This window comes from Anarrhichthys ocellatus, unplaced genomic scaffold (assembly GCF_004355925.1).
Source record: "Anarrhichthys ocellatus isolate YVR2014 unplaced genomic scaffold, GSC_Weel_1.0 scaffold16, whole genome shotgun sequence".
Classification (NCBI taxonomy): Eukaryota; Metazoa; Chordata; class Actinopteri; order Perciformes; family Anarhichadidae; genus Anarrhichthys; species Anarrhichthys ocellatus.
Genome location: NW_022280046.1, coordinates 5,346,263 through 5,360,138, shown reverse-complemented (window position 1 = coordinate 5,360,138; position 13,876 = coordinate 5,346,263). Strand labels below are relative to the sequence as shown.

The 13,876-nt window shown below is 41.9% G+C and overlaps 2 protein-coding genes across 2 annotated transcripts in view; one reads left to right on the top strand and one right to left on the bottom strand.

Annotated features, from left to right (window-relative positions):
- Positions 1–332: 332 nt before the first annotated feature.
- On the bottom strand, positions 333–12,677 carry LOC116388034 (MAM domain-containing protein 2-like). Its single transcript, XM_031855624.1, has 15 exons — positions 12,456–12,677; positions 12,208–12,318; positions 8,754–9,043; positions 6,639–6,723; positions 6,316–6,447; positions 5,280–5,557; positions 4,937–5,030; positions 4,198–4,344; positions 3,325–3,444; positions 3,058–3,203; positions 2,108–2,204; positions 1,525–1,683; positions 1,149–1,402; positions 847–931; positions 333–656 (listed from the first exon to the last, which is right to left on the bottom strand). Exons 1-15 carry the CDS (start codon positions 12,484–12,486, stop codon positions 610–612), a joined length of 2,076 nt encoding a protein of 691 aa, XP_031711484.1. The 5' UTR covers positions 12,487–12,677; the 3' UTR covers positions 333–609.
- Positions 12,678–13,454: 777 nt separating this feature from the next.
- LOC116388233 (zinc finger protein 239-like) overlaps positions 13,455–13,876 on the top strand; it is a 4,576-nt gene continuing 4,154 nt past the window's right edge. The window contains exon 1 of the mRNA XM_031855916.1: positions 13,455–13,579. Coding sequence (XP_031711776.1) covers positions 13,455–13,579 — 125 coding nt within the window. The remainder of the gene's footprint in view (positions 13,580–13,876) is intronic.

Here is a 13,876-nt window from a genome sequence, read left to right as displayed (position 1 = left end):
TGTATTTTACTTTCTCAGGCACATCTGTAACACAACTGGGGATTGTAATTGACACTTCCGACCATTACAGCTAACTGGTGAGTTCTGACAAAATACAATTAAAATTTTTCGTAAATACCTCGGAGAAGAATAATTATAGTCGTATGTTCTGTGTCATTGTTGTTCTAGTTTTTTGGGCCCAACTAGGGACATGTTGGAAACATTTTGATATGAATTTCACTAATGACACCACGATGATGACATCAGTCTTTCTTGATTAATTGGCAGATCATGCTTCACTAAGTATTGCCTTCAGCAGTTACCAATGATAGAAACCCAAAAAAGAGTGGTGAATAACCTTCTAGCTTTATTTGAGCATTAATCTAATGCATATAAATATGAAGAAACGCACAGTTAAACACGCTCTCTGTAGCTACAGTGCAGAGAGAAATGCTGACTGTGACACAACTGATATGTGTTGCTCCATGAAAACAAAACTGCGTGAAAAGATTCCTTTTACCCAAATCCCTACGTGTTCAGATTGACATGCAGGTGTCTGGAGTCTGTAATGTGCAAAAAAAAAAAAAAACGAGGTTAATGCATCCTATGCAGCTGACTTCCTCTTGCCTTCTACTCGATCTCATTGGAGGTTCCCACGGTGGCCTTGATCTCCATTTCTGCAGGGGAATCGAGAAGAAATCAGGAAGCTGTTACAGACCTTAAATTGATAGTTCAGATTTTTTATTTTTTTTTCAGTTTAAAAAATCCCATCACTTTATGATCATATACTGTGCTTTTTTTTTTTTTCTTGGATGTTTACTGTTGCCGTATGTTCAACAAATATCTTAGATTCTGCAGATTGTTTACCGGGGCAAGGCCCGCCTTCCAAGATGATGTCATCAATGGCGATGTCACTCCTAACTGATGAACCTCTGGTTGCTTCAAACACAATCTGAAAACATATTTCTCACAGTAAGTGATGAGCAGTGGCAGAAGAAGCACTCAGATCCTTCACTTAAGTACGTGTAGCAACACAACGATGTAGTGGTATACCATAACAAGTAAGTGTATAAGCCAGCTGCCATTATTGCCTATCGTTCAGGGTCCCCGTGTCCAGCACACAGGCTTTAAATATAAAACAGTCGGGAGAGGTTGTGTTGCACTCTTGCCTGATGCTGGCTGTCGCTCTGGTACTCCACTGTGGCCCTCAGCCAGGCGATGCTCTGCTCGCCGCTCAGTTGCCACAGCAACGCGTCCTTTCTGTCCTTGCGGAGGTGAATGCCGAGCTGACCCGTACCTGAGCCGTACATGTGGTAGTAGAAGCGCAGGCACTGTGGCCCTCTGGAGGCCCTCAGAGGTCGGGACAGCAATCGGACACTCTCACCGGGCAGCATGGGCGACGCCTCCACGTACAGGTAGTATCCTGTCAATCGAGAGCCAACAGGTTTACTCATTCTGTGTGAACAGCACCTTAAGTGTCTCTTTTGTGTATTATAGGCAGAGTATTCTGGACTTGGAAGGAGAGTTTAAGCAGGAAGCCCTCACCGAGTCCCGTGGTGTGGTCTCCCCTGGGGCCGGTGTACGAGGTCGGGGTGGATCCTCTCCTAAACTCCCAGTCGGCATCGTCGCTCTGCTTGTCCTGAGTGTAGCCACACAGGCCTGCTTCAAAGTCACAGTGTCCTGGCAGAGACAACGCCAACAAACCTGCGACAGGAACATGAATGTCACTTCATGTTGGGTAACACTTTGACAGCTCAACTCACTGCATCTCGCTGGACTGACTCTAACTTTGATTTTAATCTGACCTTTTTTAACTTAAACATTATCTATTTTCATGCTGCTGTGTGAATCATCTGAAACTCTGTTATTATTCTATTTATAGTCACTTTGCCAGCACTGCAGCCACCAGGAGCCCCAAACAAGCAAATAAGGAGTTAGTTTGCTCTGCACTCAATGGTGATTGAAGAGTTGCGCCAAAAGATTTCCTCCAGAAATAATGGCTGCCATCAGCTAAACAACATGACTGTTGTGTGTATGTTGACGCGAACGAAACATTTGAAACAAATAACACATTTAGATGAGGGTTGCTGGAGATACGCAAGTTCTTTTTGTTGTTGTAGATTTTTACCTGCTGTCAGCTCACAGTCTCCGAGGCTCACACTGATGTCGTCCAAAGCCACGGAGCCGCAGTCCCAGAAGCTCCTGCAGGTGCTGACAAAAACCACCTGCACAGCACAAAGGCAAACCGTAGGCAGAGGGTTTAAAACCATTGCTCACTCACACCATCACTTCAGAATTGAACGAAAACAACAAACACTTTGTTGCAGTTGCTTCTGCTCTGATGTTTGTGTGCGGCTCACGAGGAAGAAAATAAATCATCGATTGAATGCTGAGTGGTATAAAACGGTTCAATATGTAAAGTAGGGAACAAAAGGCCAGTGTGGAGAATGCCTTTGAGCACTTTGGGATCTGGAGGAATGAATTGTCATGCACATAACCACATGCTGATGATGCTGTGTCCTCTAACAGCAGTTGTGTGGTAAATAAAAGAAAGAAAGTCACAGAGCAGAACTTTAAAGGCTCACCAGAACACCAAAGTAAAGGTTTTTATGAAAGTAGTAATCTGTTTATTTCTTTGTCATGTCAACTGTTTAGCCTGTTCCTCTTTCTTTCTGTCCTGCTTCCTTCTTTTGTTTTTCATCTTTTTATATTTAGTTAATCCATCCATTGGTTTATTTGAGTTTTTACGTGTTTGTTTCTTTAATTGTTCCTAAATTAGCTCCTCTGAAATAGTTATTTTTCCTTTTTTATAGCCATTTTAGCAGCTTAGCTGTAGTGCCAGTTTATTGGTCCACCATTTTGGGCCAGACCATTGACTGTACCTGGGAGAAGACTTCTCCCCTTATGTTTAGTACCTCCTGTCCTCTGTTCGTCTTTTTTACTCACCCACTCACTCACTCCCTTCCCTTTTTTTTATATCCTTTCATTTGATCTTTCCTGCCCTCCTTACTCTCTTCTTGCACTCATTCTCCACTGTTATTCTGGCTGATGTGATATTTCCACTTCCTCTCCTCTGACCTTGGCAGGCTGTGATGTCTGGAAGGTGACGTCCGTCGTGATCCAGAGTCCTCTGGAATTCTCCCCCTGAGTCCAGATCTTCTCCTGGCTGCTGCTCTGCTGCTGCTGCTGATACACAGCAAGAGCCTGGTCCGTCTGGTTGAAACCTGCAGTTGCCAGAGTTATTTATGTCTGGTGAGTCAGTACAAAAAAAACATAAATCGCAGCATAGGATTCACTCATGGCAAATATATCTTTCTATCTGATGAGTTTTCGGGTGCCACTCACCCCTCAGGGAGTAGTAGAATCTCAGGCAGTACTTCATGTTCCCTGGCAGAGTTGGACCGATCAGACGGCTAACGTAACCGGAGCCTGGGCTCAGCCGGGAATGAGCCAACAGGAAATATCCTGGAAGGAGAAGACAGACTTTATCTTCTTGAGAAAATGTCTCTGTAATAAATCTGCTCGCCATGAATGTTCCCATGACCACTCACACCTGTTATTGATCTTAATTTCAATGGTTTTTCAGCCTCAAATCCCACTTTACCATCCAGAGGTGCCACTGTTTTCAAAGCTGTGTGAATTGAGTTTCGAACAGATTGATACAAAGCCACCACCAAATCACTGGCTTGTGAAGTTGTAATCGCTAAAATTCTGCAGAGTCGTAAAATAATCATCCAGGATTTTGGCTCTGCATAAGCCCCAACAGTCATTTGACCCAATGTAAAATTTGAAATATTAGTTAAGGGTGTAAGCTTCTCCACTGGTTTAGCAATGCGCTCCTATAACACTGTCAGACTCACGATGGATTGTTATTGAAAAATAATCAAAATCAATGCAGCAGCACCGGAGAAATGGGCTTTTTCAATTCACACATTGTTCTTTCTTCTTGTCAAAACCCGGTGCCTACATTACCCAAAATACAACTTCACTCGATTCACTTGCACAGATGTTGATGTGATATGCTAGTAGCGGTTACTGTAGCTTCGAGCCGCTAGCCTCAAGCAGAGATTTAGCTTTTGACATCTGGTGAACGCACTTCTTTCCAACTCCAATCCCACATTTATTTTTAATTTTTAAACTTCTTCTCCAACTGATGGCGACTCAATTCCCCTTTAATGCAGGTTTAAGTATTCAAGACTATTGGTTGTCGAAGCCCACCTGCGCCTGTGGTGTGGTCTCCGTTCCTAAATATGTTGGGCTTCACAGACACTCTCTTCCACGACGACAGCATCCCCTGGTCCTGGGTGTAGCGGCAGAAACCTGACTCAAAGTTACAGCTGGCGATGGAGGGGTCAAAGGTCGGCTCTGTGGAACAAATGTATGGCAGCGGAGTTTTGATGTTGGATAAACTTTTGTGGCTCTGGTTGTAGTATTTACGATTCATCAGCAAGTGTGACATTGTTTATGCACTGTGTATTAATAGTCCCTAGACGATGAATACATTTAAGTTACCCTCCAGATGAATACATTTAAGTTACCCTCCAGACATTCGTTTTCTTTAATGTATCCTTTAATTAACCAGGTTTGTCCCATTGAGATCAAATATCTCTTTAACAAAGGAGCCTGGCCAAGAATAGCAGCATCACAGAGTTCCAACAATTGACACAAACAATTAACATAAAAGCACATAGAAGATGGTTCAGTTCTGATTTTGGTAACAACACTTTCCCTGAACATCACAGAAAATATAATAATAATATATATTTTATTCTATATGCCAAATTTTTATCCTCACAACATGTGAACCTCCAAGGTTGTATCTGTTTAATCATGGGCTAAACGCTATTAGTTCTTTAACATCCTAAAAAGTTAATATTCTGGATGTTCACCCAGAAAGCATTAGATTATAGATATAACTGTTTAGAATGAACAGTAAGTAACTGTGACTGCAGCTCACCAGTGTCTGTGCTGCAAAACTCTGGAGAAAAGGAAATGTCATCAATTGCAATGCGTCCGCCTCTCGGGCTGTTAAAGGATACTTCAAAGACCACCTGGAGAGGAAGAAAGACGCTCGTAAACAAGGATGCATGCCATGGTGTGCACGCAGATGCAAACCCTCACACAGGAGGGAGTTTACACACATAAACATTTCAGCAGTATATGGATTAGTTAGACAAAGTGAGATGGAATTTGATGCTTCGTCTCCTCTTCCCAGATTTTGTTAATTTCATTATCTGTTTACGTAAAAGTCATCACATAGAGCTTTAAAATGGACATGAAGCTGACATGTTCACACTGACCTGTACAGAGTATGGTGCCTTCAGGTCCACCTGCACAGGTATCCATTCTTCCAGCGTCCCGCTCCAATCGCTCAGGATTTCTGTGTCTGCTCTCCACAGCTCCTGGTACTGACCCAGCTGGTCTCTGGTGTAGACCGAGAACAGGTTCCCCCTCCTCTCGCTCCGCTGGTACTGAAAACTCAGGCAGCCGGACATCGGCACCGTCGTCATGGGAGACACCAGTTTGGCCACTTCTTTGAAAGTTTTGGCGTAGATGGAGTCGACGTACATCAAGTGACCTGAGTGAGAGTTTAAACATGAGCTGTCATGTTCCTCTTAAGGGAGTTTCAATGTTGAATCAGGTCTGACATCCGAGAAATGTAAACCTACTGGGAACATTTTAAATTACGTTTGCTACTTTTATCAAATCTGAGCCATGCAGAAAGCACAGGTCATTGAAATCTCTCCCAGCGCTCTTTACAAAGTGAGATTAATGTTGCTTGCTTGTGGAACTAACAGGTATATGACAAGGTTGCCACGCCCCCTGAGCTCCACAATAAAAGGATAACGATGATGGTATATGTTTCCTATTGACATTGAATGAATTGATCCTAGAGTCAATCCCTCATACACCGTCCTGCTGCTGTACATGCCAGTTTGAGCACTACATGTGTATTGAAGTGTATCTGAAAATAGTCCCCAACAAATACACTTTCTACTTCTATTGGAGTAACGTTTGCAAAGAACTACAGTGCCCAGCTGTTTTATGACATTACTGAGATTAATTTTAAACTATTTATTTTTACAGACTTAAACCATTATTAAGAAAGAATAGGAACCCACAGACATTACAGGGAGGTCAGAAAGTAGTGAGAGATGAACCAATGGATTATTATTAGTAATATCAATCTTATCTTTTAAATGTTATCATTACTGATATAAATTATGGCCAAACTGTGCAAAAAATATTTTTTCATTTGCTCTTTTCATCCAAAATGAAAACCAGCAGGGCTCTAAGTCATTGGATAAAACACACATTTATATGGTTAATACTCACCTGTCTTGTTGTTGTAGGTGTGGTCCTTTGGTATGTTGTTGTGAAGCAGCTGGCCTCCTCCCACATACCAGTTTACATTGGCGTTCCACTGATTGCTGTATCCACACAGGTGAGACTCCTCGAAATCACACTCTAGATGCAGAAACATGCGAAACAGGACAGCCGTTATGGGTGTGGGTGCAAAAGGCTTTAGACTTAATAATGTTCCAACAATGTTCATGTGTGTGTGAGTTGAAGCAACAGGGCACAGATGGTCTGAATCCAGAGTTACATGCTTATGTGGATTATTGTTGTGTGGGTGATGTATGTGTGAAGTCACCGACCCAGGCAGTATCCAGAGCTGATGTGGATCTCAAAGATGGCCACGCTGCTCCCAGCGCTCCCTCCAGGTTTACCTTCGAGTACAACCTAATCAACAACACATGTTCAGCGATATCCTGCAACCCTGATGTGGCGTGACACAGGAATGACATAATTGAAATCATGGGACGTATTTAAGGTCAGAGAGAGTGCACCCATGAAACGCACAGACATCTACTTTACTTTTAGAGCTCTGGTGAGCTGCAGGTTTTCTGTAAAATGACTTCCAGCCCTGACATGAGGTCAGGGCTTGTACATGTATGTGGGACCAAGCATGATCTAAGAGGTCATCTGTACTTTTTTAGATGAATAAATAGCATGTTTTTTATTATCTGTGTTACATTTTAATTCATATCTATTTGACATAGTATTTTGTCTTTTTTTTTTTTTTGCTGAAATAGACTACAAAGCTCTCTAGGACTACAGATTTGTTAATAATTTCCATTAGGTAGCTTTTTATTGTTAAAATAATATTTAAAATTCTAACATTTTGGGAAAATGTTTTTTTGCATTCTTTCTTATAGATATTGATATTCCTCTTATGTCTGAAGCCTTAAGTAGAATAAGGTTGCAGTGCAGAGTCTGGACGCGGTTAGCTTAAGTACAAAGGCCAGAAACAGTGAGAAGCAGCTGTAGCTGGCTCTCTTCAAAAGGGAACACTTCTAAATCTTGCAATCTACTAAATCTGGTTTGTTTGATCCATACACCAACATGCATATTTTAGGGGGAGTTGCATTGTTTAATTATTATTTGGCAACAATTTCTTTGGAGAAGAGCCATGCTAGCTGTTTCCCCTTGCCTAAACTGTCTTTATGCTATGCTAAGCTAACCTTCCTTAACACACAGATCTATCAAAGCCAGACATTGAGTGTAGCGTCAGCAACATCCAGCACTTATAACTTAATTTCTTCATAAATTGCCCTCAGTTGGCACCAATCTTCTCTTCAAACTCTTGGAAAGAAAGCAAAAGTTCTAAAAGAGTTTTAATCAGTGTTCAGTGAGAGCAACAAGCAGAGTGTTTTAGCAGTCAGTGTGAAGTTTAACCCTCTGACATATACATTTCTTCACCTGGGTCTACTTTGGACTGAGTACATTATTGCGCTGAGGGGCCCACACAAGGCACAGACCCGACTTACCATTATGTAGGTCAGGACCCTGCCAGAGTCAGCTCTGCCTGTGCATATAATATAAACATGTGCCGCACTATTCCCACAGTGTTTGGATAATGTGTGTGTGTGGGTGTAGGTGCGGGTGTGTTTCTCCACACACTTCATGCTGGCCTTTATCTGGGCCTGCATGTGTAATGTCAACTTTTGTCTTTCCTCCTAAAGCCCGTGAGAACGTTTTCTATTTAACACATTTTCTTTCTACTTCAGAGACCATCACTGAGATTCAGAAGGATTTTCTTTGTAAAACGATGACTTTATGCTCATAACATCACAACTCTTTGCTCGTAAAATCACAACTTTATATTGAAATATTACTTTTCTTCTAAATATACAACTTAATTCTAGACATTTTCCAACTTTGTTATTTCTAATGCTGTGAATTTTTCCCCCCTCGAACTTTATTCTCAAAACAATTTGACATTCTCAAACACTTTTTTTGTTTATTAACAATAGCCCTAACACTCAGTCATGTATACAACTGGATTTATAGTTACGGATAACTGTTACTTTGATTTGTTTAAACGTTTACTTGAGCAGTTTCCAACATAAGTAATAAGATAAGTACATTTTGTGCTTAAATATTATTGTTATGTGTGTTTTGCATGATTCCTAACAATTTTTGAATTTACTTCCACATTCGTCTACAATATCTTCAAAACTAAAGGTTAAATGTAACTTGCTGTTGACATTCACATGTGGGGATTTAGATGTGAAATTGAATCAGTACATTGAAGCTCCTCAGATGATGAACACTTTACATTTTGGACACTGAATGAACTTTCCTCTATAGACAACATCAGGATAAACATCACACTTTTAGTGTCACTGATAAGGCTCGAAGAATAGTTACATTTATTATTTATTATCTCCTCTTCAAACAAATATTAGACATTTTTAAAAATACCTTACCCTGTATGGCTCGGTATTGTTCTGCAGGTCCATGCTTGAGATGACCCAGCTGTCAGAGGCGGCCTGGCTGTTCCACAGCGGCTTGTCAAAGCTCTTTCCCTCTGTGCGCTGCAGGACTTCTAGGCTTCCCGACCCGCTGATCTGGTAGACGAGCCTCAGGCAGCTCCACTCGTCCTGCTCCAGAGCCGGACTCAACAGGACCCCTGTGATCGCTCTCTGTGGCCCAGTTTCTGCACCTATCTCGCCAGCCTGGTTATCACTCATGACTCCGTCCACTGCAACAAAACGACCTGAAATGAAAAGGTATGTGGGATTTAGAACAAATTAATTGCTAACATTGCTGATGTTAAGTGGGGAAAAAGCTGTGATTTGAGGGAAGACTTTTTATTCTACAGGCACAAAATATTGTCAATATCACTTTAATCTCTTTTTGAATGTTGAATGTTTTTTTCTGTTTTATTGTCTGCAAGCCCTTAAGTTTCACTGTAATCTAGTTCTTTGAAAAGTTAAAAGAAGATGAACTTGTGATATACGTGTTGATAAGACTCTTTTGTCTGTTATTGTGGTTATTTTTAAAACTGATTAAGGTTTTCTGCACAGCAAAGTTTGAAACCTAAGCTCTGAATTGATTTGCCACACAGACAGATAAAAAGTAATGCAGTGATGTAACAAGTAGTTCAGTCAAAGAGTTTTCTGGGATTCCTCTTCTGTGTGTGCCTTACCTTCAATATACAAACCAAGTGCTTGGCACAAAGTCACTTAATTCTCAGAGAAAGTCATAAGTTACTTATAAACACAATATTTGCTAACGAGCAAGCTACTTGCGAGCATTGACAAGCCCAGAGTGAGAAGCATGAAAGACGGGGGGCTCCAATGAAGCTAAATGCTAACATGTTGGCATTTAGCAGCTAATGTTTGTTACCATCACAGTTTAGCATACTAACATTTGCTTACTAGCAATAAACACAAAGAACAGCTGAGATTGATGGGAATGTCATTAGTTTTGCAGGTATTTAGTCATAAACCAAAATGCTGAGCAGGCTGAATTTTTGACCTGAGGATCTGTCACACATCTTCTCTCTAAGATAAAAGGCTGAATACCGTCTCTAATGGAACTTTTATCTAAAATAAAATAAGAAAAGTTGAAATTCAGGGAATCAGGAATAACACATCAGGAATTCAGCTCCCACCAAAACAGAGACTCTTGGCTTCTTTTTTTTTTTGCTACTGGGGCCTCTGGACTCTCCTCACCCGTCTGCCATTTATTATTTGTCCCTGTGGAATGCCGCGCTGCCTTGGGGCTCCTATCCTGACAAACACGCACGCTCAAAATGGGGATGAGCTCATTTCACATTTAATGCGGTTAATCCAAGATGTATTTCTTCTTTTCTTATGCCAATGAATTGCAATTGTTTTCAAATGTTTGTATTTACACAAGTTAACTTAATTGAAACGTAACCGATCATAACATGGCGCACAATCAAGTTCTTGATTTCATCAGTGTCTCTGCCTTGTTTGAATTCAGAAAAGAAAAATAGTACCTAAAATGCTTGATATATTTGACATGACTTAACTCAGCTGTGCCGCACAGAGCACTGCTGAGATCGGGGAATAAATGAGCAAAGACTGAGCACACCATTGGCTACACTGACCTTTTAACAAGCCGGCAGCAATAGCAGCAAGGATGGAAACAGGAAAAGAGAAAGTAGTTGGCGTTTCCCAGGGGGAAGACTGGCAGCGAGACAGGCTGCAGCAGCAGAGCAATTTTCATACAACTACAAGCAAGGATCATGGGAAAAAAAGTCTTAGAAGAGCAGTTTTTCCAACGGAGTCTAGCTGCAGATACTGGAGCAGCAGGGCACAGTCATGCCTCCCCAATCCAAAGGGTGTTGATGGGAGATGGTTAGGTTTAACAAGAATCATACACTCCTTTTAGAAACCAGCAGTTAGTCAATCAATACATTGGTTGGTCCATAGTCATCAAATTGATATAAGGCCAACTTTGGTCATCGATTAACTCTCTAAATGGTTACTTCTTAAGCACCAATTGGCTTTGTCCACTTCTTTAGTTACCACTTATGCTGGTTATAACTGTGTCTGTGGGTTACAGAGCTGAAGTCAGGACATTGCTAGCCTAGCTTAGCATAAATACTGGAAGCAAGATGAAACTGTTAACCTGGCTGTCCAACCTTCAAAAATACCCCCACCATCACCTCCAAAGCACACTAGTTAACACATGGTACACACTTGTTTGATCAATACGCTAACACAAATGTAAAAATGCCTCTTTTTGGTTTTAGCAGGAGTTTCTGTGATTTCTGCTGGAAGCCTCATTTTGACAACAAATATCTGGGAAGTCACTGCACCGAACTGTTGTCCCCCCCCCCCTAGTTTCAGTCTTTTTTTCCAAGCTAGGTCAATCACCTCCTGACTCTCTTATCTCACTCTTGGTAAGAAAGCAAATAAGCATATTTCCCCAAATGCTCCTCTGTTCCCTTTAAGAGGTTATAGGCATTCCTTTCATTGACAATACACCACTGAGTACGAGGTTAAAAGTAATTATGATTTCAGTATTAGATATTTATAAAGTCAAGTAGGCCCGCTTTAATATGTTCTGGCACTGGAGGACTAAATATATTCTGATTCTTACCAAAATATGGTTGTCTGATTTGCCTATGATTTGGAAGTGTGGATTTAGGCCGATTTATGCTGAGAATAAAGTCCACTGAGCAGGACCTGGTCCAGTGTCTGCACCTTGAATCAGACCAGTACTCGGACTGGTTCTGGTGGATCATTCATTATAAGTTTACCATAATAGGCCTGCCAGATTTAGTTTTTACATTTAGGTCTTGTGAAGTTAAAATCAGATCGAAGAGCTGAGTGTTTCGTAACATCAACATAACCTCCACCTCTTAAATCAGGCCCTGCTTCACGTCACAATTAACTTGACAGGATCCAGCTGCAAGTACAACATGAGGCGTCTGTCTCAAGATATCTGCAGCTGGACCCTTCTCAACATTTCGTGCAAGCACGGCTACAGCATGTGAGAATGAAGTCAGCAACAGTTGTGTAGTCTCTAGAACAGGGGAATGTACAAATGATCTAAGCCGCATTCATCTGTTGGCTTTCATCGCTTAACATAAATATTGACTGACATAACGTACATATGTGTGTGTGCACAGAACTCGACTGTATCAGCTGCAGTACTAACCCAGCAAGAATGCCTAAATGTGTTATTTCACTGACTCCAGATGTTCGGAGATGCTGGAATCAATGCAGACCAGATGGGCTTCTTTTCACTGGCATGCTTCGTAACTAAATAAAAATAAGTAAAAATAACTGCAACATCACAGCTTGAACCACTAAAAGAGCCACAGTAAAGCCTACACTCAGTGCCAGAAAAAAACGTTTTAAAGAAAAGACTGAAGATGCTGTGTGGCAAGTTCCCCAGTACCATCTTTATGCAGGGTCCAGCTTGTGAAGTCTGCATCTGACGTGTATCCGCAGGTGTCGGACTCAAAGTTGCAGGAGCCTGGCAACAGCTGGTTGTGGGCTTGGATGGTGGCTTTGAACACAGAGAAAGAAAACGAGGGAGGGGAGAAAACGGAGAGAGGGAATGGTAAGTATGAATCATAGCAACTGGCATTAACAGAAACATGCCCTCATTCACCAGCACTGACACGACCGTTAAAAAGTACTCACCAGCAAAAGTCAAGAGGTAGAATGGAAGCATTGCAGCTCTCTCTGGAAACAGATCGACCCTCAGAGGAAATAAGGAAAGCAAAAGTAGGTCTGTTTGTCGAAAAAAGAAATACAAGAAGTTGCAGGAAAAGTTTGTTTTTGAAGATTCCTCTGGTGTGTTGTCGTTTGTGTCTCTCCAGCTCACAGACTGGCAGCACACTGCAGATGCTCCGCTGGGAAGTGTGCATGTCTGGACAACAGAGCAGGGAGGAGGAGGAGGAGAGAGGGCACTACCGAGGAGAGAAGGAGGAGGAGAAAGAAGGTGAGTGATGACCTGGTGGGACGCCAGTGAGGGAGCAGAGGAAAGAGAAACAAGGGAGGGTGGGGGAAAGAAGTGTTTTGTTAAATGCAAGAGGTATCCTAAAAGAGACGTTTCCAACAACGCCTGCAACAGTTTCCTAACCCTAACCAAGGAGTTTTAGTTAATTAATTTAGCTAACCAAACCGTGACCATAGTTAAACCAAATGTTGTTGTTTTGGTTTGAGGTCGATGTCCAGTAAATAAATCAACATGATAAGATTACAATAGAGACAATCCACATGCAAAAAATCATACATAGAATGTGAACATGGAAATGAAGAGAGATGGATCCAGGAGCTTCCAGGTGTCCCACTAACACAGGGGTGGGCAATTATTTTTCCCAAGGGGCCGCATGAGAAACAGGGACTGTTGTGGAGGGCCGGACCAATAGACTGAACTCAATCCTGCTCAATATTATTCTTGCAACTAGTATATTTGCTTGTAAACTCAGTTCGCCAACACATTGCAGTGACGCTGCTGCTCGCACATACGTTCACTAACATACGTAAATTGAGAAGAAAAAAACAACAAAAGTCGCCTTCAATACAGCTATGCAATGCAGCTATATTCTGTGCATGATGTAGGCTACACGTATTTACGTTTTATTCCTAATTTCACAATGACCTCGCGCGGGCCGGATGTGGCCCGCGGGCCGTACAATGCCCAGGTCTGCTCCAGATGAAGCTGGTTCTGTCCACGCAGGTCCAGACGGTGCTCACCAGTTATACCAGCGGACCACAGGCGGTTTTTACGGCGACAAGTGCTTCAAACACTTTAATGGAGAGTAAGCGGTGTTCATGACTGTCGTTGGTGGATTGTCCCCACGAGTCCTACGGAGCTAATGAAGTTAGCATGCTAGCAGCAAGTAGACGGACCCGAACATATCCTAGAAACACAGCGCAGCTCAGAGTGAGCAAACCGGTTTAACGGTTAGTTTGTCTGGAGGAGAAGTTGCTGTGGTTTCGTGAAGATGTCTAAAGTCCAAATGCTGAGATGTTTAGTCAACCAGTGACTAACTGCGGCTGCTGAGGAGGTCTTTGGGATGTTTGAAAGAACCATAGCAGAGTATGAGGAGGAACTT